Raw genomic sequence first — 14,537 nt, 5'->3', positions numbered from 1 at the left:
ATGCATTTTCACCATTATTAGCTTATCTGTGTGTACATGTACAGTGTGTGAGTGGGTGCACATGTCCCAGAACACGTGTAGAGGTCAGAACAACTCTTGTAAAGTCAGTTCTCTTCCTTTCACCTTTTATAAGAGTCCAGGGATGGAACTCAAGTCACCAGGTTTATGCGTCACGTGCCTTTACCCACTGAGCCCCATGATGCACTTCTGAGCTAAGCAAATATTACAACCAAACCTGAGAAGATGAAACTTTCTCAATGCAGACTGCAGCAGAAGCCCTCAGGAAAACATCAAAAGCCTCTTCAGTTCCCTATTCCAACAAACCAACTAGTTATTTTAGAGAGGAAGTTGCCTGATGGATGAGTGTGACAAGATTACGGCTGTGACTGCTACTTCTACGCCACGACTCAAATCTCAATCTCAGTCTGCGTTTCTCTCCGAAGCTTCAGATCTATGAAGTCAAATGACCCTCAGTCCATCTAGTTGGATACTACTGTCTCAACTCACTTCCCTTGTCTTCCTTGGCCTTCACAACCAATCAGATCCTAAGTTCTCTTTTGGCTACTGCCTTCATTGAAGATTTTCATAATTTGGCTGATGACCAAATACTTGAACTACAAAAAACATTTTTTTTTTTAGAATGCTTCATGAATTTACATGTCATCTTTACACAGGGGCCATTTTTTGTTGTTGTTGTTTTGTTTTTACTTTTTAGAGACGGGGTTCCTCTGGGTAATAGCTCTGTCTGTTGTGGAACTCACTTTATAGACTAAACTGTCCTCAAACTCAAAGATTCACTTGCCTCTGCCTCTTGAGTGCTGGGATAAAAGATGCGCACCACCACTGCCTGGCTACACTAAAAATTTTCTTAACTATTAACACCCCTGCCTCCATTCTCAGCCCCCATCAACCTACCTTCAAAAGCTGTCAGGAGAATATTCTAAACTATTAGGGTTGCAGTGTCTCACTGTTTAGACCACTTCCTAGCAATGCAAAAGTAAAGTCCAAGCCATTTAGCAGGATTGGGGAGGGGACTTTCTATTCTCTGACCTCCAGACTTGTCTCTTGCCATACAGACTTCACTTTCCAATCATGCTAAAATGTTAATACCCCAATATTTTATAGCAGACAGCTTTGCTTTTCTAAGGCCTCATATATGAACACATCCATTTCCAGCCCTATTCTTATTTTTAGTTTTGTAACAGAACCTTCCCTAAATTGCCCAACTAGCCTTAAACTCATTCTGAAACCCTGACTGGCTATAGTCTTGCTGCTCAGCCTCTCAGCACTGGAATTAGAGGCCTGAGCTGCCAGGCTTGGCAAACTCAACCACGAAGGCTAATCTTCACTTTCTACTTGTTAGGGTTTAGAATTATAGGGGAGACTGGGGCAATACCTCCTGGTGTGTCTGGGGCAGGTTTCCAAAGGATTAACCAAACAGGGAAGACCCATTAGAGTGTGGATAGCTGGGCTGGAGCTAAAGGTAGAATAAAATGGAAATAGGAGAAAGCCAGGGACTAACATTAGCACTCTTCTCTTCTCTACTGCAGGTCTACTATGATGTAAACCAGATGTTCACAACGCTTTCACCACGATGACAGTGAACCCTCTGAAACTGTGAGCGGGACAAAAGAAAGGTTCCTTCTCTTAAGTTGTCAGATCTTTTGTCACAGTGGAGAAAAAAATAACTAATACCCATGACCAATGAGCCCAGATCAAACTTTTGTTTCTCCTTCACATCCTCACTGATCACACTGCACCACTACAAATAAGACCACCTGTTCCTGGAGGACAAACACCGTTTCCCTCTTGTCTATAGCTGTGGAGTCTAGTACGGCGTTTTCTGTCTGTGAATGAAGTGATACTGACCGACCTGAGACACAGCAGCCGTGACGCATCGACTGTAAAATCTGCTTCTCTAGCCAACAAAGAGAATACTACGCTCTCAGTTACCATGGCATTTAGTTCTTATAGCCTTTAAGCAATTAATTATTTTGCAAATGTTGTATTAATTAGGTTGAGCAAATTTGAATAGCCAACTACAACACAAAGCAGTAAAATGTAAAAGTACACATCGTTTAATGCTACAATGTCAAGAGCCAAAGCAAGAAAATTATACTAAAGACCAGAGAAAGGAGGTAAAGGTAGCTGGGAGGAAAACAATTAAGTCTAACACACAGGAATAGGGTTGATCTGGCCAACTGTTAACACTTTGAACCTTAAACACTTCAAAGATCTTGGGAGAATTATTCTTTCTCAGTGGACATTACAATTTTCCATACTATCTTGGCTCTAGCTTGCTTCCTATCAGGGTAAAATGGCCATCAACAGGAACTAGCTTAGGATCCAATCTTTTTGTATTTAAATATCATATTTTCCAAAGGTTGGGTTATAGTTCAGTGGTAGAACACTTGCCTAGCACCTGAGTGTATCTGGGTTCAATTTCAAGCACTACAGAAAGTAAAACACAGCAAATTTTAAGATGAAAGAATTCCTGGTAGTAGGTTAAGCATAACGAGTCCTGAGGCTGCTCTACTGCCTAAATTTATGGACAAGGCCTCCCACCTTGAAGATAACAGGGAATCAGAAGATAAGCATTTACTTTATGAACCTCCCTTGGATCACAGAAGATTAATTAACCAATGCCAAATCTTCTCATAGCTTCCACTTATTACTTACCTATATGAGCATCAATCTCTACAATTTTCTCGATGCTGCTAGGCTCCATTAGTGGGGAGGTAATTCTCTTCTCCACAGCTAGACACACACCCTCTGATGTCTGGATGCCAATGGCCGTAGAACCAAGCTAAAACAAAACAAGACAAACAAACAAAAGCCATGCTGCAATTATAATGTACAGCTCAAAGAAACCTCTGCATACCTAGTATGCAGGAAGAACAGAGAGCACCTAATAAACACTACACTGCTCTGTGAATAGCAAAAGCACTTACAGAATTCTGTACTTTGGAAGAGGAAGTCTGGGACGTGGGGGAGAATGGGAAGCTCCATGGCAAAGTGTTCACCTTGAATGAGCAAGGCTCTGGGTTCAGTCCCCAATACCAAAAATGGGGTGGGCACCCAATAAGGTCTGAACACGTGAAAACTGACCTATGTTAACACTAATACTGGGAGGAGGAATTCTAAAGTTCTAATCATAGTTTTTCTTCTCTTTTCTTTTTTTGTATTTTCCCCCTAGAATTCATGACTTTTACCTCTGCTATGTATACTGGTCTATCCAATAGGTTATGCTCCCCAAACCCATGTCTCTCTGGGAAAGAAAAGAGGAAAGGAGAGTGGGAAAAGAGAGGACCACCATCCTCACTCGGCAGTCAGCTACTAACTTAATCCAAAGTCACCAGCAGTCCACACATCCCCGCACCGCTCCAGTTCCCCCCCATCACCGCGTGTCTCAATTCTCTGTCTGCACAATGAAGACACCATAACACCTACATCAAGAAAGTGGTACCTACCACATAATAAACAAATGTTGGTCCTGCTACATTGCCACCCCACTCCTCTGAGAAAAGATCTCATCATGTAACTCTAGCGGAGCTGCAATTTGTTATGCAGTCCGGGCTTGCTTCTGCCTCCCAAAGTATGAGCCACAACCCAGTGTCATCTTTAGTCTCCTGCTCTGAATGTATCTCTTATTGATACACTGATTTCAAAAAAATGCTATCTTCACTATATTTCTCTCAAGAACTGACACTCTCTGTATTGTAAGTTAAAAACCAAATGAGGCTCTCATAATCAATCTTTCACCTCCAACTTTATCACTCACTATTAATTGACAAACCCTTAGCACAGCTCAACCCTCAGCAACACTAGCTGTCTACAAGAACCCTTCCTAAAGCTGTCTCCTGTAGAATATACTCTTCCTTCTGCCTCTCCAAATTTATCCACTACTCAAAGCCTCCTAAGACCACGTTTTATTCCCTGGATTCCCACTGTATCTACTTAGTTCTATAAAACAATGACCCATCAACTGTGAGCATGAGACTTATTAAGCCTGTTATAGTAAAAAAGACCCACAGAATTCCATGAATCTTTTTTTAAATTTAATTCGTTTTCATTTATGTGTTTCTGTGTATGTGCACTGTATGAGGATGCCTGCAGAGGCCAGAAGGCGGCATTAGATCTCCAAAGCCTAGAATAATAGGCAGTTGTGAGTCACCCACAACTGAACCCTGGAAGAGCAACAAGAGCTCTTAACCACTGAGCCATCTCTCCAGCTCCTCCACAAAACCACACACAGAGCATGTTTAATATGTCTTTTGTTTGTTTGTTATTTGAGACAGGGTTTTCTCTGTGTCACAGCTCTGACTGTTGTGGAACTCACTCTTTATTCTAGGCTGCCCTCGAACTTACAGAGATTCGCCAGCCTCTGTTTCCCGAGTACTGGAATTAAAGGCGTGTGCCACCATTGCCCAGAGTTTAACATGTCTTTAGACTAAATGTTATCAAAATATTTCTGTCTAATCTGACATGAAGCAACTTGCAGGAGGAAAGGTTTGCGTTAGCTCAGAGATGGAGGAGCTACAGTTCATAACAGGAGGGCAGGGACGGTGACGGAAACAAGAGCTGCTGTTCACACTGCACAACCACCAGGAAAGAGCAACCAACGCTAGTGCTCAGCAAGCTTGCTCTCCCCCCCTTTTTTAATTTTACTGATTTTTATTGAGCTCTACATTTTTCTCTGCTCCCCCCCCCCCTTCAACCCTCTCCCAAGGTCCCCATGCTCCCAATTTACTCAGGAGTTCTTGTCTTTTTCTACTTCCCATGTAGATTAGATCTATTTATGTCTCTCTTAGGGTCCTCATTGTTGTCTAGGTTCTCTGGGATTGTGAGTTATAGACTGGTTTTCTTTGCTTTATGTTTAAAAACCACTTATGAGTGAGTACATGTGATAACTGTCTTTCTGGGTCTGGGTTTCCTCACTCAAAATGATGTTTTCTAGCTCCATCCATTTGCCTGCAAAATTCAAGATGTCTTTTTTTTCTGCTATGTAGTACTCCTATGTAAATTGCATCACATTTTCCTTATCCATTCTTCGGCCGAGGGGCATTTAGGTTGTTTCTAGGTTCTGGCTATGATAAACAAAGCTGCTATGAACATAGTTGAGCACATGTCCTTGTGGCATGATTGAGTATCCTTTGGATATATACCCAAAAGTGGTATTGCTGGGTCTTGAGGAAGGTTGTTTCCTAATTTTCTGAGAAATTGCCACATTGACATCCAAAGGGTCTGTACAAGCTTTCACTCCCACCAGCAATTCAGAAGTGTTTCCTTTACCCCACAACCTCTCCAGCATAAGTTGTCATCAGTGTTTTTGATCTTGGCCATTCTTACAGGTGTAAGATGGAATCTCAGAGTTGTTTTGATTTGGAAGCTCTCTTTTTATGAAGTGCAAGATCAAAGCCCACAACTGTTGCCGCCCTCATTTAGGGTAAGCCTTCCCACCACAATTAACTTATTGTGAACACCCAGGTTTGCCTCTTCAGTGGTTCTAGATCCTGTCAAGCTGACAATCATTATTCATGAGTACATCATGTCTCATATATATATTTTACTCTCAAATGTATAAAATTCTAACTTTACTTAGCAGTATTATTAAATGTATACCAGCTTCTTATTTCATTTTGGGCAACTAATTTTGGTTTTGAGATAGGGTTGTCTAGGCTAGCTTCAAAATTATGATTCTCCTGTCTTAGTCTTTCATTACCACCCTGGACTCCCACTTTTTAAACAAAGGATACCTGTGAAACTATAGCAGATTGCCAAAAACTAGTGAATGCCCTAACGTCTTCCTAAGGATGCAAACTGAACACATATATAAGGTCCACTTCCTCCTCAAATCTGTGACTATAATAGAGGCCTTCTAAAATAAACAGACATAATCCCATGAGGACAAACAATGGAAGAGAGACTGCTTTAAGCAGACTCCAGCTAAGTTTGGTAGCTCATGTCTATAATCTCAACTACCAGGAAGGCTGAGTAAAGAGGATCAGAAAGTTCAAGGCTTGCCTAAGCTACATGAGTCCAAGGCCAGCTTGTTAATTTAGTGAGATTCTGGTTTTTTGGGTTTTTTTTTTTGTTTGTTTGTTTTTTCTTTTTAAGACAGGGTTTCTCTGTGTAGCCCTGGCCATCCTGGAACTCTCTCTGTAGACCAGGCTGGCCTTGAACTCAGAGCTCTTTCTGCCTCTGCCTCCTGACTGCAGGGATTAAAGGCAAGCACTACCTTGCTCAGCTAGATTCCTAAACTAAAACTAAACCTGAGGCTACTGGTTGATGGTAGAATACACACCCTAGCCCATGAGGCCACTCGCCAGCACTGCCAGAAATGAAAAAAGAAACCGATTCCCAGGCTACTTCTCCATTTGGAAAAGCTAAATGGCTTTTTCACCCATTGTTCATACAGATTCCTAAGTTTACTGTATGGAAAAGGTCTCTGGATCAAGGGACTCTAAGTATAATCAAAGGGTGGAGCATTATTACTGAAAACCAAGTAAGTAAAAATGTATGAACTCAATGTTATGAATCTCAGGCTATTTCCCTAGTCAGCGACACTGAGTTTGAGTATAGCATGAAATACATAAAACCCTATCTGAGCAGCCTGGTCTACAAGAGCTAGTTCCAGGACAGGCTCTAGAAACTACAGGGAAACCCTGTCTCAAAAAACCAAAAAAAAACCAAAAAAAAAAAAAAAAAAAAAAAAAAAAAAACAAACCCTATCTGAGGAAGCACACAGAAACAGAAAAAATAATCACAGGGCACAAAATGGCTCAACAATTTTGAACTGTTCTATTAACACAACTGCTGAATAATTTTACAAAATTGTTATGTGTAAGATATATATTGGGAGGGTTGCATTTCCTATTCCCAACCCTCTAGACAACTATGGGTGTGCAGAGAACAGATATGCAGAAAATGGCAGATTCTATCTTCAATAATGAAAATGTGGGATGATGGCTAACAATGCCTGTGTTCTAAACATAAGGTGAATGGCCAGAACATGATCAAATAAAACATTGAAGTAGGGCTCTAAAGATGGCTCTGTAGTTAAGAGCACCTGCTGCTCTTAGAGAGGACTTGGGTTCCTACAGTTACAATTTTAAGGGTTCTGGTGTCTTCTTCTGGCCTCTGAAGGCACTGCATACACGCGGTGTAAATACATGCAAGTAAAACCACCCATACACATAAAAAAATAAAATTAACCTAAAATAAAGTTTAAAGAACTGCTCTAGGAAACTGAAAACAGATGGCATGAACCTAAGGGACTGTTTCTTTCTAACACAATTTATAGAGCCATTTTACCTTTGACTCTAAAACTATACCGGTGCATGCCCTAAAAATTAAAATTAAAATAAGAATAATAAATACAAAACCATTGCCTAGAAAATTAAATATAAGACTTATGTGTTCCCTAATTGCCGTAATTTTTAAATTTGGGCACAGACCTCGGACCTCTCACTGGCCAGGCAAGCACCCTACCACGGCGCCACACCCATGGCCACTCCGCCACGGCACCAAACCCTGGCCACTCTACCACGGCACCAAACCCTGGCCACTCTACCACGGCACCACAGCCACAGCTACTCACTGCACAAGACAGAACCAAATTCACATCCACTTTTAATTTTTCCTAGTAAAGCAACTCTCAAATGGGGGGTCTCTTGCCCCTACCAAATTCAACAAAGTCTAGAGCATTTTGCGGGTAAGTGCCATTGGCATCTAACAGGTAGAGAAGGCCCCACAAAGTAAAGTTATTCAGTTCAATCACATAAAAAACCTGGCTTCACAGCACAAAACACGTTATCAGTCTACTCAATTTGGATTTCAATTTTCTAATAATAATTAAAAAAAAGAGGTCAATATTTCTGAGCAGGTTATTTTATAAAATATATCAAGGGTCTGCAAGATGACTCAGCAGGCAAAGACCTAACGCAAACCTGACAACCTGAGCTCAACTCCTGAATTTCCTGACTCCTGGAAGTTGTCCTCTAATTTCATACATGCCAGACTGTGTATACATGTGTAAACACATGAACACACAGAGTATCAAAATCCAAGATTTTTTAATATCTGTATACTCTAATGCTTAAATTTCTCCTCCTAGCCACCTTTGTAGACTGAGGAAAGGTAGGAGACAAGTCACATCTGAACTACGTCTTGTGTGCTATTCCTTGAACATAACTCAGTAATGCAACCAGTGTCAGACACCTAAGATAGTAACTTTGATATTACCACAGGTTTGAGAACCCATTCTAAAGGCGCAGCCCTACCACTGCTAGTTATATCTCAGTTTCATTATTTACAAAGTATTCCAAATGATCACTTCTAGCCAGAATTATTAGTCATTGTCTAGATGTGCATGTGCAAAGGGTGTTACACACATAACGATGTGCATGTGGAGGTCAGAGGTCAACGCTGGGCATCTTCTTCCATTGTTTTCCACCTTAGTTTTTAAGACAGGGTCACGCACTGAACTTGTACCTCACTGATTCAGCTAGGACAGCTACCAGCAAACTCTGGGGATCCACCTGCTTCTGTCGCTGCAGTGCTGGGATCACAGACAGACACCATTACCGTGGCTATTTATGGAGGTGCTGTGGACCCAGACTCAGGTCCTTGAGCGTACAAGGCAAACATCTTGAGTGGGCCATCTTCACTCTCAAGCTAGTCACGCCTTCTTTCTCACTGGCGTCTCACAAGACATCAAAGCAAACGGCAAATTAATTAAGCTCCAAAGCATGTGAATTTTCACAATGGTTCTTCTTACTATTATGGGCTACATTACTATCTAGCCCAACTAAGATTACAGAGCTCAAATCCTATCTCATTATCTCTAGAGAATCTAAAATTTACTAGTCCTAAAGGTCTTCTAAAGCAGGACAGTTTTAAGCAGAACCGTTGTCTAAATTGAAGCTCAAATTAATACTACAGCTTGAAATCTGACAGTTTAGCACTTCCTACTAAAGCACTTGAATCAGAGCAAAGATCAGAAGTACCTGCAGGTGGCCCACTGTTTTCTAGTTCTTTATCTACAATGTTTCCATTTCACTTCTAAGGCTTCACCTAGTCACTCTTTCCTGCCTTTCCAGATTCTTACACAACTACACAGCATCTTCCTTCTAAAAGTAACCGAGAGACCCAGCAGCTCTCTTAAGTCATGTGGGGAGTCACTCCATGGAACAGCTGTAAACAACTTATGTGCTTCAAAAGCAACTAAGCCCCTCAGAAGGAAACTCCAGAAGGCTGGACTTCTGAGCTAATATGAACTTTCCCAACAAAATGAACTATAGCTTAAAAAATGTTTTTAACCATATTTATTTGTCTATGTGTATGTGTAAATACACGTGTGTGCTAGGGAACTGTAGAAGTGGAAGGACAACTCGAGGGACTCAGTTCCTTCCTTACACCATGTACGACTTGGGGCAAGCACTTTTACCCGCAATGAGCAGGTTTGTGAGAAAGCTTTCCAAACAGAGGTGACTAGACAGACACTGTTTGGAGACAGATGACACAGGCATGTGCTTAGGGGAGTAAACTACCTACATGGCTCCCAGTCCTCGTCAGAGCAGTTGGACCTACTGTGTGAAGCCGACCCCAGAAACCAAAATCAAAATTTCTAGTTTGGGACCCAGACATCTTATTCTTTCTTTCTGGTAAGCATTCGTTTTCAATACTTCAAAGATTACAGATATATGTTTCTTACAACCCAGGCTTCTTAACTATCTACCAAATGAAAAGCTATTTAAATTATCCAACAAATTCAACAAATGTAGTTCTAACTTCAAGTATATATAGGTAGCCTTCCAATGTTTGGGGTATGTGTGAGTGTAAGTGAATGGTTGTGTGTGTGTGTGTGTGTGTGTGTGTGTGTGTCTGTCTAGAGATTGCAAGCAAGACAAGCACTCTACCAACCAAGCTATACTCTCAGCCCTTCATACCTGATTTTGTTTCTAGATTATAGGACACACCTCCTTTTAGTCCCCAGTATCTACTACAAATTTACAATTTTACCAACAAAACTGCATAGGCAATCAGTTATATTATCTGCTAAAAAAATAAAAAATAAAATAAAAAGGAACAGGGCCTGAAGAGATGACTTAGCTGGCAGTGTTTGCAGTCATACTTGAAGACCTGAGTCTGAGTCCCAGAACCAGTGCAGAAGCATGCCCCTGTAATCGTAGCACTGGAAGGTCAGAAGAACACCCTGTAATCCTAGCACTGGAAGATACAGAAAATCTGAATTTTGTTGGTCTAGCTAGTTAGTCAAATCAGAGAGCTCCAGGTTCACTGAGACGCCCTGTATCAAAAGTAAGGTGGAGAGCAACTGAAGACACCAGTGTCAACCTTGGTCTGGACATGTCTGCTCACACACACACACAAACACTGGAGCTAACTTTGGACTTCTACACTCCTCTTTAAAGTCAAGATTTGAAACAAAAACATGTCCCTCGATTCTCACTGAAGACAAAACTCAAACAATTATGAATCAGTTATCTGTTCAAAAAAAAAAAAAAATCTCAAAATGGATCTCAGAAATAGTATTATCAAAATTCTTATCAAAATAGTTGGTTAAAGAAATGTTAAAAACAGTCTCTAAAAGAACAGCTGAAACACTTATCACAAACATCCTTCTAGCAATGTGTGAGGACCGTCATGAAATCCAAAACTTTACTGTTTGCTACTATACCTTGATAGCCTCAATGGCATATTCCACTTGAAACAATCTTCCTTCAGGAGAAAAGGTATTCACACCCCTGTAATCAAACAAACAATGACATTAGAACTTGTCAGAAGTATATAGACAATATAGACACTGGCATCAAGTTCCTTGACAGCTAGCTCAGATGACTATGAGATATACAAGTTGCCAGTCACTCTGCCCACAGCAAGCTTTTTATATCTTTTGTTGGTGTTTTCAAGACACTCAGATCTATACAGAGAACACCTCTTCCCCCACTCCTAAGCCTAACCAAAATCTTTTTTTTTTTTTTAGTTTTTTTTTTTTTGAGACAGGGTTTCTTTGTAGCTTTGGAGCCTGTCCTGGAACTAGCTCTTGTAGACCAGGCTGGCCTCGAACTCAGAGAGATCCACCTGCCTCTGACTCCCGAGTGCTGAGATTAAAGGGTGCGCCACCATCGCCGACCCCAAAATCTTAACCAAACTGATCGAATGAAAGCACATGACCTGAATCAACCTGGATGAATTCTGAGCCAACCTATCAATTCCCTTGAAAAATGCATGCCCCAAGGCTATCACACCATTTCCAAGAAAATGCCATTTTTTTTCTTTTCTTTCTTCCCGTTATGTGCATTTGACGTTGCTGCTTTTTTTTGTAAGTCAGTTAAGAATATTTATCTACCCATTTGTATGAAACAGCATTATTGTATGAAGAGACTAAGATCCATATGGTTACTAAGACCTTTCCAGCTTCCTCACTATTCATGCCCCTCACATGCTAGACTACTCTAACATATCCTGCCCTCTTGTTTGCACCAGTGTGCTGCTGATCCCTGAGTAAAAGAGGCAAACATACCGTTAGCAGTAGATGCTTTCAGCACACAATCACCATTTAAAATGTTTTTGAATGAATGCATACAAATAACTGTAATGCTTAGTTTATGAATTCTAAACTTCAACATAGAGCACAGTGTTTTCAAATTTTAAACAAGACGTTCTTCAAAAGAATTGTGTGTGTGTGTGTGCACGCGCGCGCGCGATCAAATGAATTGTTCATAGTTATTTAGCATGAAAAGTAGAACTGGAATTAGAGCTCAAGAAATCTTACTTACAGAGACCAAGCTTTCAGCTATTCTATTATAATGTTTCTGAGAATTATTCTCACTAAAATGAGTGAAGAGAATCTCACTACCAGTTCCTCAATCAATATTACTAAAGTCATTTAGAAGGAAGTTCAAGGTTTTAAAAAACAGTCAATCACTGAAAGAAAATCTGGTATCAAAAGATCTAAGATTGAATGTTCTGATGGATGTGACTTCCTCCTCCCTACCCTCTTCTTTCCCCTACCACACACTGTCCTAAGTTCACATCGACTCCTCTAAGGTAGCAGCACTTCCTTCTCGACGGCCTTGTTACCTTTAACCTAACCATTGTAATAGCCTCCGAACTGGTGCTGACTTGTTCTTCTAATCCAACCAATTAATCTTATAAAAACAGTTGTGATGAGGCAACTCCTGAAAGCAAACATTAAAGCCTGACACAGGGGCTCGTGAGTGCAACCCAGAACTCAGAACACTGAGGTCAGCCTGGGATGGGCAGTTAGCCTTGGTCACCTTGGGCTATAAATGATACCTTGTCTTTAAAAAGACAACAAAAGACCAAAAAAGGGGAGCTGGAGAGATGGCTCAGGAGTTAAGATGGAGAGTTTGGTTCCCAGCACTCACACAGTGGCTAAAAACCATCTGTTGCTCCAGTTCCAGGAGATCCAACGCCTCTTCTGGCCTCAAGGGACACCAGACACGTACATGGTACATGAACCCCCCCCCCAATTTTTTAAGAATTTTTTTAAAGAAGAAGAAATCAATTAGCACACAGTTGTCTATAGAGACGCCAATCCTTACATTCTATGAAATCCATCAGTATCTAGCACCATCCCAGTTTCCCTTCCCACATCACCTACTAGCCACAACATGCACCGCACACATGTGGTAACCAGGCCGGACTTTTTCAAACATGCAGTATGCCTTTCAACTGGCCCTCCTTTGCTCATTCTTTACCAGCCAACAAAGCTGTTGACTCTCGCCATCTCGATAAACGAAAATTCTACTTTCTCAGGACCCATTTGAATTCTCAGCTTCTTATTCCCTAACCATGAATGCAGCCGCTCATCAGAACTTCTAAATACGGACTGAGATTCCTTCAGTGGCATTTTCTCGCTCATACTCCAGTTACTCCTGTACACAGGCGAGTAAGGATCTTGATTTTGCTGACTGCTGTAAAACCGGCATCCTGAACAGTGAGGGCCTTGTACCAAGCAAAAAAGCCTGACATCACCTGCTAAAGGTCTCTACTTATACAGTCCTGAGCAAACACAAACGAAATAAAATCCCAGAGCAACTAATACATATAAAGAAATGAACAAAACTTCAGATGAGGATCACAATTTTCTCAAAATTTTATCACCTAAAGATGATTCTCTTCAATACTCTGGAAGCCAAGAGTTAGCGACCATTTTGCTTGACAGGAGGAAATAGTTTTAAAACTTCACATCTCTCTTCTATGAGTCAGCAAAAGGATGAAAAAGGCTACTCCAGGTGCTACAATTTTGACAGGATCAGTATATTCTTGCCAGGAATTTCTCAGGCAACGCGGAACAAAGAAGATGTCTGCTTTCCCTAACTTTTAAAGGAACTTGACATAGCTTGCAAAACTAATCAAAACAGAAACTGAAAGTTAAAACGTCCACAGCAGTTATAGCAGCATTAGTTAGCATTTCTAACGCCTGAAAAGTTTTTTTTTTTTTAGTAAACACAAACGCACACCTTTAACTTCACAAGGCATTTGGCCTTCAACAGAACACTAAAATACCTTGCTTTCAACTTTTTTTTTTTTTTTTTTTTTTGGTCAAAAGGGACCAGCATATTACAGCTCTTCTGAGAATCACTGTACACTCCAGTTCCTACACAGCCAGATTGTAGGCAATTTATCCGGCACAGCTGAAACTGCCTTCGCGCTTTTTTAAAGACAAAACGTACAGCACAGCTTGTCTCCCAACAAACTCATTCAACAGTGGCTGGTGGCTTTTTATTCAAGGCAGCACATTTCACATTGGGGGGGAAAAAGCAGTCCCATTTAGCCTGAAAAGATGAACGCAGAGCTGGTGACCCCCTAACCTTATCCAGGTTAAAGGTCGGATCCCTCCCCACCGCCTGCCCCAAGCACAAACCCCAGTTCTCGCTTCCTCGGGGAGTAGGGACTAGCGGTGACTCAGCGGTAGGACAAGGGCGCCGGAACCGCTCCAGTCCAGCCTGGGGAACCCCGCTTGACGCCTCGGGAACCAGATTCCCCGGGTCCCGCCAGACTTGGGTTCCCGGAGCGCCCCATGACACTGCAGAACCCAGGCCGCGGCCCGGGCCCCGGGCCCGCCCACCCAACTCTAGACCCTGCTGCTTCCCGCCGGACGAACCTGTCGTACTCGGACCGAGTGAGGAACATGGCGAGGACCAGAGGAGGCAGCTGTGGAGACGCGGGGTTCTCAAGGGCCACACGACTCCAAGTAGCACCCTAGTCAACCACACCGCCACAGCACCAAGGAGCCTGCTCCCGTCTGCGCGTGCGCACGCGACCTTTATGGCCCGCCTCCCCGGCCTCCCTTCTATTGGTTGATCGAGATTCTCGCCGCGGTGATTTGACCGACTCGCTTCCTCGCCGGACCTGAGTTAACACAGGGAGGGCGGGACCAAGGCGCCCTTCCGCTTTCCATCTCCGGTGGTTGCTAAGGGCGCTGGGACTCGAGGCAGGTGGTGAGAGTGAACCTCTCCGAGGTGAGCCAGGCGCCAGATGGGCAG

At 42.1% G+C, this 14,537-nt stretch overlaps 1 protein-coding gene across 2 annotated transcripts in view; it reads right to left on the bottom strand.

Moving 5' to 3' along the window:
- The window catches only part of Psma5 (proteasome 20S subunit alpha 5), a 29,758-nt gene extending 15,446 nt beyond the window's left edge, over nucleotides 1–14,312 (bottom strand). For both annotated transcript variants that reach the window (XM_038311320.1, XM_038311321.1), the window contains exons 1-3: nucleotides 14,156–14,312; nucleotides 10,700–10,766; nucleotides 2,680–2,806 (exon numbers count right to left, since the gene is read on the bottom strand). In XM_038311320.1, coding sequence (XP_038167248.1) covers nucleotides 2,680–2,806; nucleotides 10,700–10,766; nucleotides 14,156–14,184 — 223 coding nt within the window. In that variant the 5' untranslated portion in view covers nucleotides 14,185–14,312. The remainder of the gene's footprint in view (nucleotides 1–2,679; nucleotides 2,807–10,699; nucleotides 10,767–14,155) is intronic.
- Between the last annotated feature and the right edge of the window lie 225 nt (nucleotides 14,313–14,537).

The sequence above is a fragment of the Arvicola amphibius genome, chromosome 14 (assembly GCF_903992535.2).
Source record: "Arvicola amphibius chromosome 14, mArvAmp1.2, whole genome shotgun sequence".
NCBI classification, from domain to species: Eukaryota; Metazoa; Chordata; class Mammalia; order Rodentia; family Cricetidae; genus Arvicola; species Arvicola amphibius.
Note: the sequence above shows the minus strand (reverse complement) of the source record. Positions and strands in the feature narration are given on the sequence as shown.